Genomic DNA, 25,135 nt, shown 5'->3' with positions numbered 1-25,135 from the left:
GGCATTGTTATGGGGTTTGCTAGGAATGGTAGCTGACACAGCAGAGACACTGTGCCCTTTTGGCTTCCTGCCATGCCCTGCAATAAAGGAGTATGCCACAGTTATTTACAGGACTCTTTTTCCCTTGGGAGATTTTGTTCTAGTTCACCTGATCTCATTCCTGATTCATGGTTTTGGCTAAATGGTGATGAAGGGGCAATGTTAACTAACAAAAGTCTAACAAAATTTGCCGCAACCATCATTCTACCCTCTGGAAACTTGCTGTAAAAAAAAAAAAAAAAAAACATTTAAGATGCTGCCTTTTTTCGTCTTTTCCATCCATCCCTATAAGTACTTTTTTTTTTATTCAGGTCAGCTTGTAAAAGGACTGTATTTACTATTCATGTTTTTGTCATTTGCACTTTACAAGGTACTCTGTTTGTATGAAGCACCCATCCATAAGACGCCTGGAAGCTTGTCCTGTTTCTATTCTGGCAGTTGGCTTTGACTTAGTGGGAGAAATGGACCCCATCAGCATTCCTAGCTCAGAGAGTTTTAGACTAGATGGCCAAAGCCGCTGAGCTGCCAAAACCCTTTGGCTGCATCATCAGACCAGTATGTAATGAATGGTGAGCCCAGGGTATGTGGAAGCTGTCATTTCTGAAAATGGGCTTAAATCATCTTGGTAGATGGCATTTGCTTATTGAGTTATCACCTTAGGATTAGCAGCCACTATGTCAAGATAAATATTTAAAGCTAATCTCAACCAGTTGTCCTAGACTCGACTTCTCTGAATAGTAGAAGCAAAGACTTGTTTACTTAAAGACTCTTTGTAGAGTCCAGCAGGTAAGAGTTGCACAAATAGTCTTTTTCACTGGTTAAAGAATTAAATAAATAAATAAATAAATAAAGGAGAATGAAAGCTTTGGTTTATGGAAACTAAGTACAAACTATCATTCTGTATTTCAGTGTTCAGATCTTGATTTATACTGTGCTGGCCCAAACTTAATACAATGAGAGGCTTTTAGTGTTCCACTTTCCTAGACTATTGTGTGATTTTTGTTGATCTTGGTAGCATCAGTTGAACCTATTAATAACTAATACAGGTTGAGTCTCCCTTATCTGAAATGCTTTGGACGAGAAGTGTTTGGATTTCAAATGTTTAAGGGTTTTGGACTATTTGCGGGACTGTGATTCCCTTGGGAGATTTTGTTCTAGTTCACCTTAACTCTTTCCTGGTTCATGGGCTGTTTGGCTAAATGATGATGTAGGAGCAACTTGGGGATGGGATGCAACCCATACTTATTCATGTTTCCTATACACCACACACACAGGCTGAAGGTTGACTCTCCGCAATATTTTTTATGCACCTGAATTTTGACTGAAACACGTCACATGAAGACAGGGATGGAAATTTCAATGTGTGGTGTCATATTTGTAATCCAAATTTTTGGTATTTTGGAACGTTTCAGATTTTGGATTTTGGATTTAGTGATGCTTGAACTGTAGAAAGTAGCAAAAACGTGTGTCACATTTGTGCCCATAGTGATGTAACTAATTTGAATGATGAATTCTCACTGAAATTGCACTGAAGAGTGCAGGTGACAAAAGGAGAGCCACAAAATCAAATTATTGCACACAAAAGCACCTTTTATTCAGCATCACCTTGATTTATTTTTCTAGTATTTTTTCCTCAGATGGAAAAATAATTTCATCAAGAAAACATCTGTTTCTGCCAAAATGAAAAAAAAATCATGTTTTAATATTTTAATTAGAAAACAACAGCATTGCACTAGGGCACGGTTCTGCCTCTCTCCCTCCCTCATTTTGCTGACTTACTTTTTAAAAAAGAATCCAATGGCAGAGAACAAGGTATTTTCCTCAAATGGAGTGATTATATTTTATTGCTGCTTTGTTTAGTATGTACTTTTTTCAATTTGGGAAAAAAAGAAAAGTCTAGGTGAAAAAAAAATACCTAGAAAGATAGAAAGATACGTAGTTTACATGTTCACAACATTTAAATTGCTGCCAAAAAAAGTAAAAAAAAAAAAAAAAGTAAATGTGAAATATCGCATAACTTCAAAAACCTTACCTCAAGTGTCTATCATTTACCATGTACTATAAGTCAACTTTCTAAATGGGATTACAGTCCTTTATTATAAGCCCCTAGTGGTACTATGGTATATATTTAAAAAATGCTACTACAAAAATTTCTTTCCTCATCATTTTGCCTATTGTGTACTTAAGCTATAGATATTTTTTGAATAAAAAGCCTACGGTAGGTATAAATGCAATAGTTAACTGATTCCGGTTGCTGATGTCCTTTTCCTGTTCCTCAGAAGGTGGGATCATCTAGTCCAGCATCTTCTCCTGTTTCTTGCCTTCCTTTTTCTTCTTCTTAGATTCTGCTGTGATTCAAAAGAGAAAGAGAGAAATCAGCCATCCCTACTACTCCGTAAGGGAAGGGGAAGCCACTTTTCTTATAATTGGTCAGAAATTAAAAGATAAAATTAATAAGACAAGGTGCTTACTTTTGGCAGTTCTCTTGGTAAATTGACAGAAGTGTGTGTGTGTGTGTGTGTGTGTGTGTGTGCAGGAGAGTAGCCAGGAGGAACACAGCCTACCCTGGTGTAACTATAAATGACTGTTATCTTGTTGGTTGCCTCCATGTGGTATGGAAAACATTGTTTGGGGGTCCTGCTTAGAGAGCAAACACAACATGCAGGCGTCTATCTCAGGAAATTAACCAGTCCTCCACTTAGTGGAAAACTTCAGGAGCTTAGCTTAGCTGAGAAAGCTCTCAGCTCTCTCATTCCTTTGACTAGGAACTGTTTATGAGCCTTAGCATTTTTTTTTCTCCAAAGCATAGTGATTCTAAAATGCTTCCACTCTGAATATGGCCTCTGCTTACATAGTCAGCAACTGATTTACATAGAACAGAACAATCATGAACCACACATAGTCTGCCTTGTACTTCCCTGAAGGAGCTCCTAGTCTTGGTGAAGCTAATGGAAGAGGCCAACCTGAGTTAAACCAGGCAAGCAAAATCATGAAAATTTAAATCCACATCATATACAACCACAAGACCGAGATCCTAAGTAGAATAAGATATACTCCATGTTTGTATAAATTTGTCGAAATATACTCTACTGACATGTATAATTTAAAAGAGCAAATTAAAAAAATTAAATCCAAAGGCTCCATCCTTTTCCACTCAAACTTCTTCCTTCTCTCTTTTGCTAATAAGAGGATACAGTAGAGGGGAGAACACATTTACTTTGGCTGCAAAAGACGAGAATGGTCAGAATCCCTGAGCTAGAATCCCAGAAGATACTGCTAGTTGTCTCTGAGCTGCTTCACCCATTTGGTTCACACTGATGGCAGAATCATACCAGCTAAGTACAGGGTCTGAAGTCAGATTGCCAGAGTTTAAATTCTGGTTAAATCACCAGGCTACTGTGAGACTTGGGGAAAGTAATTTAATGTTTTTGTGTCTCAGATCACTCACTTTTGAGTGGGCATACGAATAGTACCACAGCATAGGAAAACAACCACAAAATTAATATCCAAATTAAATGAGTTGCCTAAATCCACTGAGAACAGAATATAGCACAAATAGCTCAATAAAGGTGCATAGTTATCATTAGTTGACAATAGAATAAGAACAGGGGGCCATTTCTCTGTATAATTAAAATTCTTCATCATCACCAAGACATTCATACTGAGCATGTCACTGAACGTGGTAGGCAACAGAAGAATGGCCATCAGGAATTAGAGCATTGTTGATTAAGGAATCATGCCCATCAGAAACACTGTACACTTCCCAGGTCATACTAAGTAGAGCTGGAAAAATTTCCATTCCTATTTATTCTCCTCATCACCTTTTCAAGTAGCTTCCAAAGTCCACTGCACACTAGGCAAAGCAGTAATTCTATTCAATGTAATTTTCCAAAGCTTCCTTTACTGGGCTTCAAGAGTGTCCAATATGCAATTGAGTCAGCAGTTTCTAAAAGCTGGCTTAATTATTGGCCATAAATATATTCATTCGGTTCATGCCTATCCTCAGCTTTCCCCATTTCTATACTGAAGAGATTTAATCTTTCATTCTCTATCTTTTTTTGCTTGATTTTATAAATGTCTCATTTCATCAGCCTATGAAATGTGAAATAACCAGAATTTCCAAGTTCAAAGATACACGTAATGTCAAAGAAGGTATTCTGTTTAATTTCTGGACAAATATTTAGTGTTTAAACATTTAATAATTTCTAGTCACTGATTGACATTTTAAGCAACAGCTGCATATTAAGATCGTATCTTCAGGGAACAATCTAGAATATCAACTGGGATCCAACTCCAGTTTTCCTTGTCTCAATTTCTTCATGTGCCTTACTGAGCAACCCTTGGAGATTTGTAGTAGAATGGTTACTTGATGTAGTATTTTCATAGTTTAGCTAACATGACCCTATTTTATATTTTATATTTAAGTCTGAATGGATGATATACGAATCGGCTGTTTTGTGTACATTTATTTTATAAAACTTGAAATTATTTTGAATATTGTGCACTACTGATATAGCTAATGTAGGTTGTCCATCTCAATAAACACTTTCCAAATTCAACTTGGCAAAGGCAAGAGAAGTGCCTCTCTGTTACCTGGGCCCGACATTTCATTTTTCTTCACTAATTAACAACTTGCCCAGTGCCAGGCAATCAACCACTTGCCCAACTAATCTGCACAATGCCAATCAATTTATTCTTCTGACACAATTGGCACATCATTCTAACACGGCCTCGAAATGGAAATATGAGAAGTCTTTAGTAAAACCCAATGGAAAGATGGAAGAATTTGCATTTATAATGAGATAATTTTGATTTTTCACATAACTAATAAGTGTTTGAATTTTTCCAAATAAAGAAAATCAGGTCAGTAATATTGCCTCCAATCAAAGCCACCTTTTTTTTTTCTGACTTTTATTTAACTGGCAGACTAAAGGAGCTTATCATTGCTTATCTCTGTGGCCTCAAGAACTTATTAACAAATTCTCAATTTTGACCTGGCATATGTACAGAATTTAAAATAGTATCATGAAACCTATGATCTAGCAAAGACCTGATCTGACTCTTTTATGTAAGGGATAAAACACAGAAACAATCAAATCACCTCCCTTTACTTCTGTCTTCATATTTGTACTTATTTTTATTCCCCAATGGGTCTTACCGTTTTTTTCTGTCTAGTCTTTGACCTGAAACCTAGTCCTCTTTTTCAACCTCATACTTCCATTACTGTTCCATCCTCTCACTTCCTCCCACCCTTCAAGCGCCAGTTTTAACATTAGTTCTAGTTTGCTGACTTCGTGGTTTGCGTTAGAAGCTCTCCTTCCCTTACTGGAGCATATACCTTTGGGGTTGCCATTGCCACTAAAGTATTAGTAGTGAGGGAGCGGAATCTCTACTCACTGTTGTATGTCAGCCCAGGGCAAGGTGATTTATGCATAACAGCTGACGAGTAAACCTTCAGTGAGATGCATAAGTGTGTCATTTGACAAGAGCAAGCCTCACTTCTTCATGGTGCTGCCTTGTGTCTTTCTAGCTCAGCCTCTACACACATTGCCTCTGCTGCATATTTTTCCTCTCACCATCTCAACTTTACATAGCCAACATCTACTCATCCCTATGATCTTAGTTCAGCTTCACTTCTTCAGGAAAACCTTCCAGAACTCCATGCACAGATGCTTATCTTGTACTTCTTACTGCTTTTTCCAAAATTAGAATGGAGCTATTAATTTTATTTCTAATCCACTGATATGCATTTCTACTTCCAACAAGGGTAGAAGCCCATTCTGTCTTTTCTACCTGTATCCTCAGTAGCCAGTACATTTGTGTTCATGAAATACTTGTTGCACACAGACTGGATAAAGGAACACTTGAATGGGGAACAAAGAGAGTCAACTAATCACTATGTGGAAAAACAGTATCTCTTAAGGAAAGCCAGGAGTGTAAATTCAACTGAAATCTTGCCATGGTTTAGTACATCTTTAAACATAAATATTTTATGAGGAAAGGAATTATAGACAGACATGAAATTTATCCAAATTTCTTAACACATTTTCTTGTCTTTAACGTAGAAGCCTGGATTGATAAAACCAATATCCCATTTTAGTAGTTCTTCCAGTTTATAGTGAGAAATGTTTGCTGTGACCATCAGAGTCATGAATTGGCCTGGAGCAGGGCTGTAACTAGATAAACTCAAGTACTCAGTAATGTGGTCTTGTAGTGATAGTGGCCACCCTGCAAGGTATTCAGAGCAGAAGGACCTGATGTGGAACAGCAGGGCACCTTAGTTCACAATGAACAAGAGCCAAGTTGCAGGTCACACCTTAAATAATACCCCAGGCTGACACTCTTCCCCACCTGGAATGAGGCTGTGAGGCAGACACAAAAGCAAGCTGGAAATAAGCCATTGTCAGAACGTGACTGTGAAAGGCACCTGCTGAGAAGTGACTTGTTCTGCTCCTTGGATACTGCCCACGAGGACATCACTGCGCTGGAAACTCACAGTAAGGCCCTTGGTGCTGTTTGACTTCCTGTGTTGGCAAGCCTTGGTCCTTTCGTTAGCCAGTTTTGCATTGATGAAAGCTAGGGTGCATAAAAACTGGGATATGGACCTGAGAGAGGAAGGCAGGTGTGCCAAATCTTGTGCTACTCAAATAGAAGCAAGTTTTGTCTGAAGATATGTTTGAAAGTGTTCGAAAAGTCCTGAGACTTTCCAAAGGAAAAAGCCTCAAAGATTCAGACTTTATTCTACGGATCACAGGAACTGAAATTCCATTTTTACCATATTTTCTACAAAACTCAAAATTTCACTAAAGAAATTATTTTAATATATAACAACTACTGACAGGAAAGAAGAAAGGAAGTGGGGAGAAAGAGGAAGAATTAATATGCACCATTTCACAATAAATTCTGAGTCCATGTATTTTTAATTCTAAATACGAAAAAAAACAAAAACCTTAATAAACAATGAAGTAATAAAGAGCACAATGAATGACCTTTGGGTTCCATGAGGCAATGGGGAAACCAGGAAATGTTGCTAGGATCATACTGAGAACCAAGTCCTAACCTAGAGAATTAGTTCTAATCGATATCTGCCACTCAACCAGCTCTGTAATTTGCAGGAAATCAATCATTCTGCATCTGCTTCCTATAACCTGGAGATTATAAAAATCTATATCTTTCTCAGAGGGCCATTGGGAGTATTATGTAGGATTATGACCTTTGAGATCTCAATTGACCACTGCTGTCCAAAAGTTTTCCATTTATTCATTGAGCAAATATGTACTTCCTTTCTACTATATATCAGGCTAAATTCTAGATGCTGGGATATAGTAATGAGCAGAACAAAATTCTGTCCTCATGGAGCTGATATAAGTAATAATTTTAAGATATCCCTATATCAATCTTTCAGAATTGCACATAAGTTCATATTAAAATTATGGGCAGAGGTGGTTGCTACTTTTATAGCTTTGAGGCCCATTTTTCTTGCTTCTCATTTACCATTACATTCCAGATATACATAATGTAAAAACCTAGAATATCAACAAGAAGAATGAATTCCTAGAGAAAAAAAATATGCCTATCAGTGATAACCTGAAGAAAAAGATAGAATTTGTCCCCTATGAGTTATTTCATATTTTAAAAAATATTAATTACTTTTCTGGTGTGAAAGGCAATCCAATATTATATTAAAATAAAGAAATACATATACATTTATTAACAAAAATTATCCATTATTTCTCAATATGTTTAATTATGGGCTGTATTTATGTTTTCTTCCTATGATTTAATTGGGAATACAGTAACAGCTAATCAGGAATATTTTTATGCTAAATATTCAATTGCATCTATTTTCCATCACATGTACTTTGAAACATGACCAAGTAGAATCCCTTTGTGTCATCCTCTCCCCTTATAACCTTTCTTCTTTTATAGGTCATTGGAATCATTCCACATTTTGTTATTATAAATAATAATTCAATGGTAGTTTTATTCACAAAGCATAACATATTTAAATTTTGCCTTAGTATAGGTTATTAGAAGAACACTTACTGGATCAAAGAGTAGGACATTTTTAAAGTTCTAGGTAAGAACTGACAACTTTCTTTCCAGGAAGGAAGTGCCAATCTAAATTCTTAGCAATTTATGTGAGAGCGTATCATAGCAATCTTGTTCTCAAAAGGCAAAAAATCAAACAACACGCAGCATCTCTTTTCCATCTATTCAGAGGTCCTTTAGGAATACAATTGCCTTGCAGTTGGCACAAGTAAACATCTACTCCCACTTTCTATATATGGGAACTCTGGAAGAAATGGGGTTGGAAGAGGGCCTCGAGAGAATAACATCAATTTAAAGGTTTCTTGAAGACTTTGACTGAAGATGCTTTTCCAAGAAGCAAAGAGCTGAGAATTCTGGAACTGGCTAATGTTAGTCAAAGGCTTTGCTTTGATTACTTCATTTCAGATGGCCTGCTGTATGCACAGAAAACTAAGAGGGAAGTCAGGAGATAAAGTAATTGAGAGGAGCCCACATTGTAACTCAGTCAGCCTCTGTTTGCTGCTGACTTGAGAGGCTCTGGTCATTAAAGCCAAGGGAAGGAATATTGATTAGACTAGAAATGAGAGACATGTTCCTTAAAAATTCATACTTTGTGGATGGTAGACACACTCAGAAATGCACACTTCAGATTCAGAGGTCAAGGGCCAGTGGCCATGGACTGTCATAAAGACCATTATGAGTTTGTTTCAGGAGACTTGTTCAATAAGTCACAAGAACTCATTGAAAGAAAAAGAACACACCACTATCAGACAGTACAATCACAATGTAAATACACCCTAAATCCTGGATATCACCAAGATCCTTCTAGTCCTTCTTGAACCTACTAAAATAACTCACTCACTCTTAAGATCAGCTGCTTAGAGAAACCTAATTCCTTGCACCACCTCAGCTGTACCTCAGAACTGATAATAAGACTTGTTGAATTGTGAATGTATAACTTGAAGGTCCATCCAAAGTCCAGGCTCTAATAGATTGGGCTTCTTAACACAGCACCATTCATTAAATTTCCAAACATTTCCATTTAAATCAGAGTAGCACATATTAAGTAGCACAATGCAGAAAGAAATTTCTATCTATTTGAAAATCAAAGTATCCTCTTTAAAAAATCCATTTAATATATTATTCACAGATAAGCTTCTGTTGAATAAAATGTGTAGTAATTTTGCTTCTTCTTTGACTTCTTGTGTTGTAGTACCACTTGCCTCATTTCCTGTCTCATGAACTCCATGCATGAACTCCTAGGAGTGTGCATGGAATACATGCTGCCCACAGAACTGCATACATGCATATGCAGGACTGCCCTTCAGTGCTACCTGCATACACACAGGACTGCCCTTCAGTGCCACCCACATTCTGACACTTTCCTGCCCTCACTGTCCTCCTGTTTCATCTTCTCTCCATCTCATCACATCACCTCCCCCTCCTTCTCAACCATCTGCACTTCCACACATATGCCTTCTATCAAGTATAAGGAAATAAAAATAGAGCATTCACCCGTGTGCAGACATGAACTCAATCTCCACAGCCCTTCAGGAGCTTCTATTTTACTCCTGCTCACTTTGGGAAATGGCTCAGCTCTTAACTGCAATCCTCAAAATCGAAAGATCCTCCATGAGAGCATTAGTGAGTAATGTAGATGCAACTGAAGGTTTAGTGGAGGAAATAAGGAAATTATTTCATCAACCAAATAGAGCAAAAGTAGTAAGAGTCCTTGAACTTGTTTGTTTTCTTACAAAGCAAGTCTGCAACATCAGTAAATGAATGTAAGCAAATAAGATTAATAAACAAAAATAGTAATAAATAATAAGTAATAATAATAATAGTAACACATGAGTAAATATAGTAAGTAATATAAAGTCAAGTCAATGTTGTGGAATCCAAACTCCTTGGCACAAAGTTTTTAGCCTCTTTCCCCTCCCATCTCTCTACTGGCCTGTCATTAGATGAAGCCAAAGAGGTATCTACTGGCTTCTCCAATTCTTTAGGAGGCAGTTTGTACTGTTGAGTCAGAAGTGGGCAAATCTGCCAATGCTCAGATGTCCTGCAGAAAAATCTTTACACTGTGTGCACCAGGCAGAAAATCACCAAGGTAAACTACTTTTAATTAACACATTTGCATCACATTCTTATACGTGAGCTACACCTATTCTCTCCCCCTCCACACTCCCAGATGAGAAACTGATGTTTGCTTTTCTTTTATCCAGCAAAAACCTCTGTTCCTTCCTTAATTTGTGGGTCACTTTCAAGACATTTTATTTGTTGACAGTGATCTCCTCATCCAAATAGATTCACTGACTTCTCCTATCCCAAAACAGGAAGGAAAATTATCTCTTATATGACATTTAAATATTTAAGAGCTTATATCTGCAATAATGAGGACATAGGTAAAAAACTTGCCCTTTCATAAAGTATTGCAGATTATACCTAGCCTCTGTCAGAAATGAAGCATATTATTATAAGCAATAGTAAGTAGTTCCTACTTAGTACATCGTTATTTCCCATTATCATGTCTGATGCCTACCTTAACATAATATGACCAGTGTTACTAGAAAATCAAATTATGATTTATGAAAAGGGGGAAATTTTGAACTCCATCACATGTGAAATTCTAGTACGTACAGCCCCATAAATTGTTCCATATTTGCTTCCAAACGGATTTTTCTTTTTGGTTCAAAAAATTATAGACATAGTCAGTAGATAAGAAGAAGGGGAATAGGCAGAGGAAGCAGAAGAGGGAAGGCAGGGCAAGGAGTTGAAATGGAGTAAATCAAATTCCACGCATGCAATTTTGTCCAAACGAACCCAACTACTGTGTATAATTCAAATGCTCTAATAAAAAAGATTGCATTGACTAAAAAAAAAATCACAGAAATAGAATCAATTGGTATCCCTCAATACACTCCAAGCCCTAACCCCTATACCTCACAGTGTGAACGTATTTGGAGACAGAGGCTCTATCAAGGTAATTAGGGTAAGCCCAAACCCAATACGGTGTCCTCGGAAGACGAGGTGCTTTGAACAGACACACACGTTAATGAAGACACAAGAATATGGCCACTGCCAAGCCGAAGGACAGCTCAGAAAGCACCAACCTGTGACATCTTGATCTCATACTTCCAGGTTCCAGAATTCTAAAGAAACACATCTATGCTATTCAGACCACACACAGTGTGGTGTTTTGTTATAGCAGCCCTGGCAAACACATGCAGCCACAAATTAGATGTCTGTATGTGCTTTAGAGTATCCTCATTCACTGTAGAGGGACAAGATGCATGTGTATTATTTTTCATTTGTCCAGCAGAATTAAAATTTCTTTTTAAATTTTAAATAATTAAAGACTGTAATAGTATGTAATATAGGATTTTATACTCAATGATGGTTTCACAAATGCACATTGCATTAATTCTTTCACCCATCTCCATGCCTGTCCTCCCAACTCCAAACAGGGAAGGTGTTAATGCTCTATCTATAGAAGCAGCAAGTATCCTAAAGAGCTTTGTCTGCCCTTCTTTACACTTTGTAGACAGCAGTCTTCAAAGTTGAATTTTATTATTCTTGTGCATCTGAGTGAGGATCTGAAATAATGTGGTTTTTTTATTTATTTTTTTTTTGTAGAATGAAAATTATTTTCAATAGCCTTGCGAGAGAGTGCTATGAATTTGTTTATCCGAATTAAATATCTCTGGGCCCTACCTCCTATGTGCCTGAGCAGCAGGACACCAGAGAAATTTTTACCTGCATCTTGTGCTCTGAATTTCTGATGAGCTTTTCTACAAATAATGTTTACTCTTCTAGAAAAAGTCTTTTTTTTTTTCTTTTCTTTTCCCTGCCTTTGTACGCTAAGCACCAGCCAGTCTGCTTTGACTTCCCTGTGGGCTCCTGGAAGCTCTGCATCAGTGCAAAGCTGAGTCGAGTCACTGTGAGCATGTGATGTATCCTCACCGATGGCACTGCTTTCTAGTACGGCAGTGCCTAAGATCCTGGCAAAGCACAGTCTCTGTGAATTTCGCAGCAGAGAGAAGACAGTGCCGTCTAGGGTCTAGACTAGGAGGATGCTCAGTGGAACAAGGTGTCTTACACCAATATTTCTAACTTTCAAGAAATGTGGCCCCTATAATTGAGCCCTGTTCGAAAAATACAGCACAATAGCAACCTATAATGACCCATCTCCTTTTGGCTTTGCTTCAATCATTATACAAAGGCATGCTCAGGTCAGGAATTATTTAATAGGAGTCAAACAAAATTTTTATTATTTTATTTTATATTATCAAAACAAAATATCATCATCATCATCATCATCATCATCATCATCATCATCATCATTTAGAATATCAAAGACACCCAGGAATCACTCACTTTGGGAAGCAGTGGTATAACTGAAAAGAACTAGAAATCCACTGTCCTATCTTCATGTTCAAGACTGACCATTCAGTGGTGGGGTGACCTTGGATAAGTTGCAATCTTAGTGTCCTAGATTGTAAAATGTGAATACAATTGTTTGGGGATGCCATGAGGTATAATGCAGACAAAGCATGCTAACGGCTTAGCATGATTCTGTTGTATCACAGATGATCAGTGAATAGAAACTGCTTTAATGATGCTCAGTAAATGACATTTGCTACAACTTGAAACACCAGAAGAAATTCTCCATTCAGAAGTCAGAAAGGAAAAATGCAAAAGTTTCAGGGGGAGAAAAAATCAGGTCCTCAACCCAGTAAGTAATTCGTGTGAGCATTGTTCTATTATACTGCCTTCCTTAACATTAATTATTGTATGGCTGTTTTCTGTGTGCACAACTAATGAGTCTCTGAGCGTAGAATTTACCCAGGGAGATGAAAGTAGACACACAGTATGAAGCAAACCCTACCTATATTTATAGCTCCTAGTTCTCACATCTGCCCTGGCAATTAGGACCAAAAATTATTTACTAAAGATGGCTGTGGAACATGAGATAACTACTCTTTCAGGTGAGCTCCTTGTGTGTTACCCGCAATTTCTCTGCATATATTTGAAGCCAGTGAATGTATGAGGTGTCCTAGTGAGCCAGACCAGACAATTTAGCCAGATACATCATTTTTTCATTCCTGCAAATCAGTACACTTAACTGAGTTCCTCCCATGAACCTGGTCCTCTGAGATGCAGTAAGTTATGAAGGTGAATAAGATGTGACTCATAGGAGTTTCTGTGTAAGGCAAGGTAGATGTGCACTCAGCACAGCATAGTGAGTGCCTCCTCAGAGGAACCTCTCTCAGAGAAGTCAGTGGCTTGATATTTAAGAAAAGAAGTCTGGCAAGATTCTACTCTGATATCTTTTCTAGTCCTTAAGCAAAATTCTTGGCCTGAAGGACTTTGAACTTCACCTTATTTCATTCATAGCACTAACTTGGTTAGCCTCTTCTCTATCATGACCAAGTTCAAAAGTTACCTTCTGAAAAAGACTTTCCCTGGTTACTTTCTCTACACTATTCCCTTTCAGTCAATTTGGTTTTTAAGGTCACCTATTCCAATATGGAGTTATCACTTCAATTATTATTTCTTTATGTTTTCACTCTCTGTCCACCTCCAGTAGAACATGGCAATAAAAGGGGGGGGGACTTACTTGTTAAGTATCACGAGCACTTAATATACTCTTCACCCCATTGTAGGGCTTGTATTAGATTTTATAAATAAGTGAATAAATTAGAAATGGTGCCAAATGACTAGTCTTCCTTTTCATAGCATTTGTTACTTGGTGTGAAAACACTGGAATGTATCTCTCTGCTTCTGCTGCTCCACTTATAATCCCATTAAAGTCATTATTTTTTCACTGGTGCTAACTCTAGTGTACAACACCCACTCAAGGAATGAATAATGCACCTATCATCCACTCATGCCCCCAGTGACCCATCTCCTTGCCACTGAATGGGCAAGCTAGATTTTATAGAATGCATGATAGGAGGAAAAGAGTCACAGGTGCAAAGAAATAGATGCATAAGACATCACAATGCATTCCGCCATCTTCTGAGGACTGGGAGTATTCTTGACTGGTGCAGAGTGTACCAGCAATGTCTGGCCCATGGGTCATGCAAGAGACCAATTAGGATGACTATGAGCAGGATGTCTCATTATGTTTACATGAGAAACTTGGATACCAATATCAAATAGATACAGGGAAGGAACTTTTCATAAAGCAGGGGATATTGCATTAGACTGCCTTGATTGTGAGCTCTATAACCTTGCCCTAGGCATTTAACTTCAACTACATCCTCTGTTTCCTCGTATGTAAAACTGAAGATGATAATACTATTTTAGAGTTTTGTGAACATTCAATGACTTTGCATGTCAACAATGTACTAAACTATGACACTAAATAATTATTAACTATAGATACTATTATAATCAGCATAATTCTTCTCTTGCCTGAAAAATTGCTGAAACACCTACCTCAAGAAAGTGATTTGGAAAAAAAGGAAACAGTCTCAAAACCACTGCACATTGACCAAGAATTTTTAACTATAGTTCTTAAATTTTATCTTAACAACAATGCTATGAGGTATTCATTATTAACACTAATTTACAAAAGACAAAGCTTATCATTCTAATAAGAAAGGAACAGAATTAGATCTTCTCACCTCAAGTGCAATATCATAGGAAGGAAAATATAGGTGTTAAAAGATATTTCCACAAGCAGAATACGAAATTTAAAAATCTTGAGACCAAACTGAGAAAGAGTTCTTCCTCTGATAACAAACTGTAGAACTCCCACAAGGTACCCCATGCTACCACTCCCGGTCAAATTCAAGGGCAGTAGGCAGTATCCCTGCCCCATTTTTCACCCCTGTCAGTGGTTATGGTGGGGGAGGGGCAGGTCCTGGGCTAGCCCATGGTGGGATTCTGCCCCTCTACCTCTCTCAAAGTCTCAGCCTAGCAAAGCCCATCTAAACAGTGTTGCTATGCTCCTTCCTGAGGGGTGTCAGAGCCCAGAAAATAGAAATGATGGAGAACTTCTTTTATCTTTAAAGGAACTAATAAAAGCATCTATTTAATAGACAAAGGATCGAGAACACTGGGACTATCCCTTTACTGACCCCTTTTCCCATTTAATAATCAGCTGCCAAACACTGAGTCCTGCACACAGAGGAGCCTTGACTTAAATGGCGACTGTTCTTTTGATCTTCAAAGATGAATTGTCAAACCTAAGAGAAGGCTGGGCACTTGTCCAAAAGAGAGTGGCATAGTGGCAGAACTTTTAGAAATAGCTGGGAAGAAATAAAAGGAGTTGGGGTTATCATGAGCAGGGAAGTTGGTCAAGTGTCTGGTTGCAGCACAGTGTGGATTGTTAAAGAAGGCAGGAGGAATTAACACTCATTCCCCAACCACCTACAACCCAACATCTATCCAGGGACTCCTGCCTCTGCCTGTCCCAGGAACCATTTGAGAATGTCCTTTCTGTTGGCAGGTTCAGAGGCCAAGTTCAGAGGCTGCCATGAATGCCATGCTAACTTTGTCAAGACCAAAAGGAGTTTCACAATATCTTTTATTTGTCCATCTTATTTTAAAAGCAATGACCAACAACTGCCATGTGAACAATAATCCAAGACCCTGGAATGTTCCAAGATGATCATAAGGCAATATCTTCTGTGCCCCCCAGGAAATTCTAAGTTCATTGGCTCCTCCCACACAAGCCCCAACCCCAGCCCCAACCCCAGCCCCAGCCCCAGCCCCAGCTTGACTCTGCACTCCAGACACTGATGCCTGCTCCTTGGGGCCATACCACACACAGATGGGACTGGCTATAGGGCCATGATTCCAAGACAGATGGGTGTCTCCTGGAAGCCCTGCCTGTCTTGGCAATCCTCTAATTCCATAGGGAGCCAACCGTCTAAGGGGATCCCTGAGAAACAGCCAAGGCTGGGAAAAGAGTTACTTATCCTCTGAAGAGTCCTCTACTCTGAGACTCTTCACAGAGCTGTCAGCACAACTGACTTTTATTTCCAGTTTTCTTCACTATTTCACAGATCAATTAGCCCCACAGGAAAAAGAAAAAAATTCAGATGGTTCCAAAGAGGAAAAACCTAACTCTTTATACAATGGGACACTCAATTGTCCCAAATAAGACCACTTCCGTCCACCTTTTCTCCAGGCATCAGGGCCTCATCTAGTCCAAGAAAAGAAGCAGGATGATTCTAATGATCGACTCCAACACGTTCCAACATTCCTGCTCGCTCTGGCAGAGGAGCTCACAAAATACCAATTCAAGACCCTTTCAGCATCCCCTCTTGTGTTTAGAGGTATAGTCTGGAAAGCCAAGCACACATTTCCCAGACTCCCCTGCAACAGGGGAGCGACCTAGTTTCTACCAGGTAGATAGGTTAATGGATGGAGACAAAAGTTAGTAACTCAAAACAGTGGCCAAACTGACGATTCTGGAAAGAAAAGATGTGTAAGTGTCTGGTTTAGGAGACAGCCAGTGGGTAATTTCAGTAAAAGGGTTTCAGCTAGATCAGTCACATGGTGTGATTAGGTATTTCTTCTGAATCTATTGCCTTTGGCTTCATTATTGCTGGCTTTGCAAGACTCAAGTCAGATCCTCCAGCCCTCCCAGAGAGTCTTTAAACTATATAAGACCCTTGAATAAACACCTTTCTCCTAAACTAGCTAGAGTAGATCTTGCTATGCCCCAAACTCTGACATTTATAGGATTTTTTCAGTAATTAAATAAAACTTAATTAAAACTTTTTAGCTCTTTTTCTAAGAAAATAAAAGCTGAAGTCTCCAACACAATCATTCACTAATATATCAATGTTAAATTCTTCTAATAGTTAAGCACATTCCAGTTTCAATTTCTCAGTTGAGTAATGATCCATCCTCAGTTTGACTTTCAATTCCCAGGTAAGCTGCCTTCCAAATAGGCATCTTTACAATGTTATGTCTGCAGAGGAAAATAAAATTGTATGATTGAATGTTCTCTTTGGTGTAAGTGGGGCTTCCACATGAAAGAATCTTTAGGTAGAGGCTCCAATGTGACATTGATAAGCATTGAAATTGTGGGCTCAAGCTAGACTATAGAATCAACACAAATTTTCAGAGCACTGGGAAGGGTACCTTCTACACCTTGAGTGACACTGATGTTGGCCTGCACTAGGGTGAATTGTAAAGCAGTTTTTAAACTAAGTGGTATATTTTAACCAAGTGTTTAAATATCGACTTTAGATATTAAACCTCCCCTTCTTTCTCAGTCAAGTCTTATAGTCTTTTAGCCTTATTAGTAGTTGTCAAAATCAAGGTTATTGTTCAGTCTTCTTCAATTCACTGTTGAATAAGTCACAACCTTATCCACATCTTTATGTTCCATTCTAAAATTTAAGCATGTGTTTTTCACACTAGAAATCAAACAGTTTTTATATTAATCCAGTACCATTTCCCAAAACAGAACAGGTGAGAAAGTAAAAGAGGTAAATTTGAGGGGTTCTCGAAAACAAAACAAAATGAAAACAAGACATACAAAACTGAGCCTGATCATGGGTTTGATGAGAAGGATAATGATGGAGGAAAAGCATGTTTTTGTTTATGTGCCCATTAATTAAATTACATGAAATAATTAAGCTTATTTTTTTCTTGAAGACCATGATATCCTATGCAGTTTATTTTTGAAAGTCTGCTGTAAAAAGTCCAATAGTCCCTGTTTGAAAAAAGACAAAAAATATAAAAGATCTCAGCAAGAATGAACATTGAAACTGATTCCACTAGACAACAGGACAGACATGGCTGAATAATTGATTTTCTGTCATTTGACACTGAGCATTAGCACAGATAGGGAGGTTCCCCAGAAACTACTATTTACTGATTTTAGATGGGAAAATTATTTAATATTACCAGAGTTTCATGAGTTTTAGGTAACAAGAGAAAGCATGGTGCAATTGAAAAAGCAGACGGAGTTTGATGTCAGTGAACTATGGTTTTAAATCCTGCTTCAAGGACTTAAAAGCTGTGAAACCTCAGGCAAGTTGCTGAACCTCCCTGAGCCTGTGCTTTCTCATATAAGGCAGGATAAATAAAATTGACTGCGTAGAGTTGTTTTGAAGTTTAAATTAAGTGATGAATAGCTCCTATCACAGTGCCCACTTAAAATTAGTATATTTCTACTTGTCTTTCTCCTCTTCCTGCATCGATTTAAAATAAGAGAAAGCATTATTGATTTATTCTTTCCTGAATGAAGAAAGTCATTTCTATTTGGACCACTTTGGGAAAAGCTTAGGTAAAGGACTACCACTGCAGTTTCCACTAGGATTTGATGGATTTCAGGTGCAAAACCTTTTTGCTTAGCACTCATTTATTGCATAAATATATGTTCACTACCTACTATGTGCTACCTTGTTCTAGGCATAAGGGATACAATAGAAAACAAAAAGGCCAGGTTCCTATTCTCCTGAAACATGTTCTGATGGAAGTCTTCCAGAATTGTCTTAAAAATAATATTGCAGAAAACATCTTCTTCCAGTTGACACACTTGTCTTGGGCTTTACAAAGCTAACCTTCTACTTCAAAGGAAAATAAATCCCATACTCATATGGGATTTAGATAAGATATCAGCAAGGTGCAAAAGAGAACACAAGTTTAGAGCTGGCCAAATCTTGGCTCTGTCATTTATTAGAGATGTAAGTAAATAAATTAACCACTGTTGCTCAGTTTCTATTATAATAATATTTACCTGTAAGGATATATGGCATTATATGAAATAATATATGCAAAATACTTTGAGCAATGCACAGGGGTAGAAACAGAATAAGGGTGCCATTACAGATTCCATTTTAATATGATTGCTAATTTCACTGATCAGAAGAAAATGAGCTATCTTAAGGTTATGGTTTCAAATAATCCACAACCTAGGTTATTTGAGTAAAACAGTACAGAATCATATAAACTCATATATGCCACTTGTTACATAGTATTAATTAATTAATATTTGGTACTAGGGATTGAACGCAGGAGGGCTGAACTCCTGAACAACATCCCTGCCCTTTTTTATATTTTATATAAAGACAAGTTCTAACTTTTTTAGGTCCCTGCTAAACTGCCGAGACTGGCTTTGAATTTGGGACTCTCAGTCTCTGGCGCCAATGCGATTACTGACTGGAGCCACAGCTCCCGGTGTTATGTTGTATTTAAACCATGAAAAATACATCATGGAATTTGTGTGTTTTTCCCATTAAGAAAATTTGCTATCTGCCACATCTTCCTGGCTCAACTCCTACAATAAGATTATTCTTTGTGCAGAGTGTCTAGTGCCAAAAATGGCATTCATAAAAACCCTCCTCTGTTGAGAGGGAAAAGATTGGTTGGCTTTAACAAAAGCACATTATGCACAGAGGGAAAATTACATTTTAATGACCTAGAAAATGCATAACTAGTAGTTGAAACATGGCACTCACTTAGGCTAATCCATTTTCAATTAATTACATAATTTAGCTCATTACTATTTATGAACATTACAGAATGTCTACCCACCTGGAAGATTTTTTTCCACCATTATTCAAGCTGAAAGTCTGAAACAAACTTTTAACCTTCATCAAATATTACTAGGTGGGAAAGGTAAAAAGTTGAGCTATCCACCAGTTCAATTAAAAGACTTGAACATATTTACTTAAACCCTTAGGGGTCTTTCTTAGTCATGGTCTGTGTGTTCTAAACTTATCAGCATCTTCCACATTCACCAAGCCCCACCATCCCCTACCTAATCACATTCTCACTTTTTTCTGCCCTTTTATTAAGCTGTGGTTTCTCCTTCCCTCTGTTCCAAAAACAATGCGCATGCATATATTCCCGCTTGATTTGTTGTTGGCGTTGTGTTTTTGTGGTTTTTTTTTTTATTAGAAAATAGCAGCTCTCAATTTTGACTACATAGTGAAACTGTCTAAGGATCATTTAACTTTTTTAAACAACTGATGTTGACTTAGGTGCTCTAGTTTATGCTCATGCACTGGGATGTCTATAAGCTTCTGCAAAGAATTCTAACGTGCAGCTTAGGTTGAGAATCACAGTGCTGGAGCGCAGAGGCCTTCATTTATTTTTCTTTCCATTTTATATATATGCTGAATATGTGTAACAGCTGGTTTAAAAGAAACTAATTTGAAGACTATACCTCTGAATTCATTGATTTGGAGAAGTTTTACACTTCATAGATGCAGTGACTGGTTTTAATTTGATCCATGTGGTTTTCCATAATACTTAGAAAGTTGGCACAGCTACCCACAGCACTAACCTTAGCCCCAGTTTGTGCTTTCTAAAAACACACTAATGCAAGTGGAGATTTCCATAATCTGGAAAGGGCAGCCTGAGTCCTGGAGTGATCATTCACAAGTCCAACCTCATACCTGGCCATCCTGAAGTTAAAGGTAAACAATTTCGTGGACAACTCCATCAGAGGCCAAAGAGCTGGGCATGCATAAAGAATTCAGTACCAACTAGCCATTCCTCCTCAGCTTCTTGGGGATTTACTCTTTCCTGTTTTTATTCATCATATGGTCATTATTCTGAGTTTCTCTGTTTAATTTTTCTGGTATTATGAATTTGGGGAAGATTATTTTAGGGCTCAAATAGGAGTAGAATCCAAGAGGATATTTTAATTTAGAGCTCACTGAGACTTAGTGCATTGGTTAGCTGAGGCTTCTGTAATTAAAGTACCACAGAATTATTGGCTTAAACAATAGAGATTTGCTTTCTCAGAGTTCTGGAGGCTGGAAATCTGAGATCCAAGTGTCTGACTAGTCTGATTTCTTCTGAAGATTCTCTCCTTGGCTGGTAGATGGCTGTCCTCTCCCTGTGTCTTCACATGGTACCCCTGTGTGTGTGTCTGTGTCCTAGTCCCTCTTCTTGTAAGGACACTGGCCATATTGGATTTTGTGAAAACCCCATTGCAGATAATGTCAGAGAGGTCTGATTTAAAATCTGCCTTGTGAACCCCCTAAGTTTGTCTCATCAGGACCTAGTTCTGCTGTTTTAGAGTTTGGAATGTATGTCCACCTATCTTGAATACACATCTGACAGCTTAACTGACAACTGACACCTTTTACTCTCCCCTCTCTGCCTCCCTGTCAGGTATGCAGAAGACATCAACTTGAATTCTCTGGCTGCCTGCACTGCTCGATATTTGGGACTTTTTCAATCACTTTCTTAAGTGGCTCCCTAAGATTTCCTTCTAGAAAATTCAGGATCCCGCATTTGGAGATTGTGCCTGAGTCCATTAAAATACTCAAGTTGTGGAAGAAGGACAGGGACCTACCTTGAGGTTTGGGCTTGGTCAGCTTGCCACAGGGCTTGGATATGGTGACCGTCTTCTGGCAGTCAGCATTGTGCAGGGCGCGCTTCAGACTGCCAGTTCTAGTCTTCAAGGCCGTATTCAGGTCACATTCTCCCCAGGCCTGGAACTGGTACTTGCACTCGGCTAAAGCAGAGTCAAATAAGACACAAACCCTTGAGAGATTCTGTTTTGGTGCCATGGTAATGACGGTAGACTTCTGTTTTTAATTTTTTGTATTGGGATAATTATAGATTATCAGATGTCGTTAGAAGTAATACAAAGAAATTCCATATGTTCTTCGCCCAGTTTGTTCCAACATGGTATTTTGCATAACTCTAGCCTGGTAGCACCACCACAAAACCTGCCACAGAATAAGTTCTGTGTGTCTATTTAAATCTGTATGTCATGTCAATGCACATCACTACCAATGCCATGAGCAGCTCCTAATGCAGAGGTCCTGTGCATCATCATCTATAGACATAGTCTTCTAACTTCTAAATGCCTGGCCACCAATCTTTTCTCCAACTCTTTAATTCTGTCATCTTAGGAATGCTATGTAAGTTAAATTATACAGTCTCTGACCTTTTCAAATCGTCTTGTTTTTACTTAGCATAATTTCTTTGAAATCCACCAAAGTTCTATGTGTCAATAGACTGCATTTATTATTGCTGACTAGCCTTCCATGGCATGGTTATACCACATTTAGGTCAATCATTCACCAGTTGAAAGATATCTGTTTATTTTTTTCCTCTACTTTTTTAGCTATTACAAATAAAAGTACTATACACTTTCATATTTTAGTAGAAAGAGAAGTTTTCATTTTTCTGGGATAATGACCAAGAAACTGATAAATTGCATGGTAAATCCATGTTTAGTTTTTTAAGAGAAAAGCATCACAATCCTTTCAAGTGCAGTTGTATAATTTTGTATTTCCTCTAGCACTACGAGTGATCTAGTTTCTCTGCACCCTCACGAGCATTTAGTATTTTTACCACTATGTTTGTCTGTGTAGCTGCTCTGTGTAGCCACTCTGACATGTGTACAGTGATATTTCATTGTGGTTTCAATCCCCAGTTCCCTGAGAAAAACAGTCAAATATCTTTTCAGATGCTTATTGGCCACCTATGTATTATCTTTGCTAAAATGTCTGCTAATGTGTTTTGCTCACTTTTTTACTAGTACTTTCTTCATATTTTTCCTGTTTTGATAAATATATCCTTAAAGATGTTAAACTTTTCATAGATGGAATTTTAAGGTTCCTATAGGCAAAACTAAAATGTATCTGAACCAGAGCCCAGTGTGCCTCTACTGAGCTCCTCATCATTCAAAAATGTACCCCAAGGACTTGGGATGTAGTTCAGTGTACAGTGTTTACCTAGCATGTGTGAGGCCCTGAGTTCAGTCCCCAGAACTTGGAAAAAATGTACCCCAAAGGTTACAGAGAGAAAGAAACATGCATTGGCCTTCTTCAACTTGCCAATAGACCAGTGTGCTGAGAGCCATAGCCAAGTAGGAATGGCATTTTTGGTTGAAAGGTGACCCTGCTCAGGGATTAGGGTGGCTCCAGGTTTAGGGTGGATCCTGCTGGATTAGGGTGGCTCCAGGTTTAGGGTGGATCCTTCTGGATTAGGGTAGCTCCGGGTTTAGGGTGGATCCTGCTGGGAATAGGGCATATCCTGCTGCCTCAGGCGCATGCTCCTTGAGTTCTGGTTGAGTTCTCCGGGGTTCTGAGAGTAATTAGTAAGCAGAGAACGGTGGAGGGAGTGTATTTTCCCAGAACGTGCATGTAGAGTGGCAGTGAGAGTTCGGGAATAAAGAGTTGCTGTTGGAATCTACAAGTTTTTGTGGTGGCTAGGTTATTTTGTGCCCATCCAGACTGCGGCATTTGGTGGCCCGTACGGGGAACCTTTGAAGCTTGCAGGTAAGTGTGCCCAGCCAGACTGCGGCACCAGTGTACATTGCATTTCTCCATCACACAGGTATTACATTGGGGGTATTAGGTCCCACGATGGCCACAAAAGACAAAGCACCTGGGATTCAATACTGGGTTGAAGTTGAAAGTGTTGAGAGAATCTGCCTCAGATATACAGATCAGATCCACATGAGGCTGAGCAGTCAGTGAGAGGGAAAAAAATCTATAAAAATTGGCCATGACCAGCCCCTGTTTGATCAATAAGTCAATCTATAAACTTATGTGAAGGGAGGAGAGGAATTCAAAGAGAGAGGGCTTAAGTGTAACAGAGAGACACAAGGAAAAGGAAGTTAATAAAATGGGGAAAGAAAATTTAAGGAACTTGAAAGAGGGAACTTCAAAAAGAAGTTAGTTCAAATTTGACCATTAATACCTGGAGATATTTTTTGTTTACTCATCTGTTGGGGGGAAAGTGTCACTGGAAACCAGTAAGCACAGGACATATCCTGCATAAAACAACAAGAGATCACCTGGTCCAGAGTGTCTCACTGGTGCAGAAGTTGAGAAATCCTAGGGTTAGACAAGATGTTTGGTCATCTTGCAGCTGATAAAATAAACTTTTTTAGAAAGAAATAGCACCCAAACTCAAAAAGACATTTGATGGAAATACACCAGAATTATCTCAGAATAGACTAAAGCAGTAGCACAGTAGAAAGAGTCTTACCTCCAAATTGCTTTTTCCAGTTGCAGGGGATCTTACATCTCTGGGTCTTCATGGTCTGCTTGCACTCGGCTCCAGTGCGGGTGCCCTCCCGGGTGCCCAGCCCGCAATCCCCGCTGGTGGGCACACACACGCTCCACTGCCATTCTCCACAGTCAGACTTCTTCACTTTTTTTTCTGGAAGTAAATAACCAAAAATAATCAACATTCAGAAAACTGTTTATCTCCTAGATATAACTAGGTTCATCCTGAGAGCCTTAACTGTAGAGACCAGTTTACCTCTATCTTCTGTCCAGTAAACAGGAGGAATGTGACAGATGTCAGTCACCTGATCGAATCAATGAGTAATCAAGCAAAGAGAGAAAGAAAACTGAAAGAAGAGCTAGAACTACTACTAGTTTAACCCCTATATGTGTTAGAGACTAAGTGATTTACTGACATCTCTTTCTAGAACCAAATATTTCTATTAAAAAAAATCAGATGTTCAAGGGCTGGGGTTGTGGCTCAGCTGTAGAGCGCTCGCCTAGCACATGCGAGGCGCTGGGTTCGATCCTCAGCACCACATAAAAAATAAACAAATAAAATACAGGTATTGTGTCCCAAATATAACTAAAAAGTATTTTAAAAAATTAGATGTTCAGAAAAAATTAGGCCGAAAGAGAAAACATTCAATTAAAACCAACAGTTATTAGATCATCTATTTCACTGCAGGTGGACGCCCCTTTCTGCTTTGTGGATGGAATAACAGACACAGCAGACATAACACAGACATAGGCAGACTCCCCACTCCACAGCCTGCTCTGACTCTGGGAGTGACACAGGGAAAGTGCTACATGGGCTTCAGTTTTCTTCTTTGTAAATTTAAGATTGAAACAAACATCCTTGTGTGACATTATTTGGGGAAGAGAGATGACATAAGTAAATTACTAAGAGCTGTTACTTCTAACACAGTGTCTCCTCACATTCTTTAGGCTTCATTATGAGAATCTCTTCTTTTACAGAAGCACCTGATTAATAGTCAATGTTCTATACAGGGACCCCCTAATATGATCATATTCCAGAACCTACAGTGGGGAAAAAATAAGGGAGATGTCTCTGCTGCTTCTAAATAATTAGAAGAAAGAAAGAAAAA

General features: G+C 38.4%; 1 protein-coding gene across 4 annotated transcripts in view; it reads right to left on the bottom strand.

Moving 5' to 3' along the window:
- Nucleotides 1-1,608: 1,608 nt before the first annotated feature.
- Ptn (pleiotrophin) overlaps nt 1,609-25,135 on the bottom strand; it is a 104,940-nt gene continuing 81,413 nt past the window's right edge. For 3 of the 4 annotated variants that reach the window (XM_048786895.1, XM_015493944.2, XM_048786893.1), the window contains exons 3-5: nt 24,007-24,180; nt 21,353-21,514; nt 1,609-2,387 (exon numbers count right to left, since the gene is read on the bottom strand). In XM_048786895.1, coding sequence (XP_048642852.1) covers nt 2,332-2,387; nt 21,353-21,514; nt 24,007-24,180 — 392 coding nt within the window. In that variant the 3' untranslated portion in view covers nt 1,609-2,331. The remainder of the gene's footprint in view (nt 2,388-21,352; nt 21,515-24,006; nt 24,181-25,135) is intronic. The other variant, XM_048786894.1, reaches the window with a different exon arrangement.

This window comes from Marmota marmota, unplaced genomic scaffold, assembly GCF_001458135.2.
Source record: "Marmota marmota marmota unplaced genomic scaffold, marMar, whole genome shotgun sequence".
Classification (NCBI taxonomy): domain Eukaryota; kingdom Metazoa; phylum Chordata; class Mammalia; order Rodentia; family Sciuridae; genus Marmota; species Marmota marmota.
Note: the sequence above shows the minus strand (reverse complement) of the source record. Positions and strands in the feature narration are given on the sequence as shown.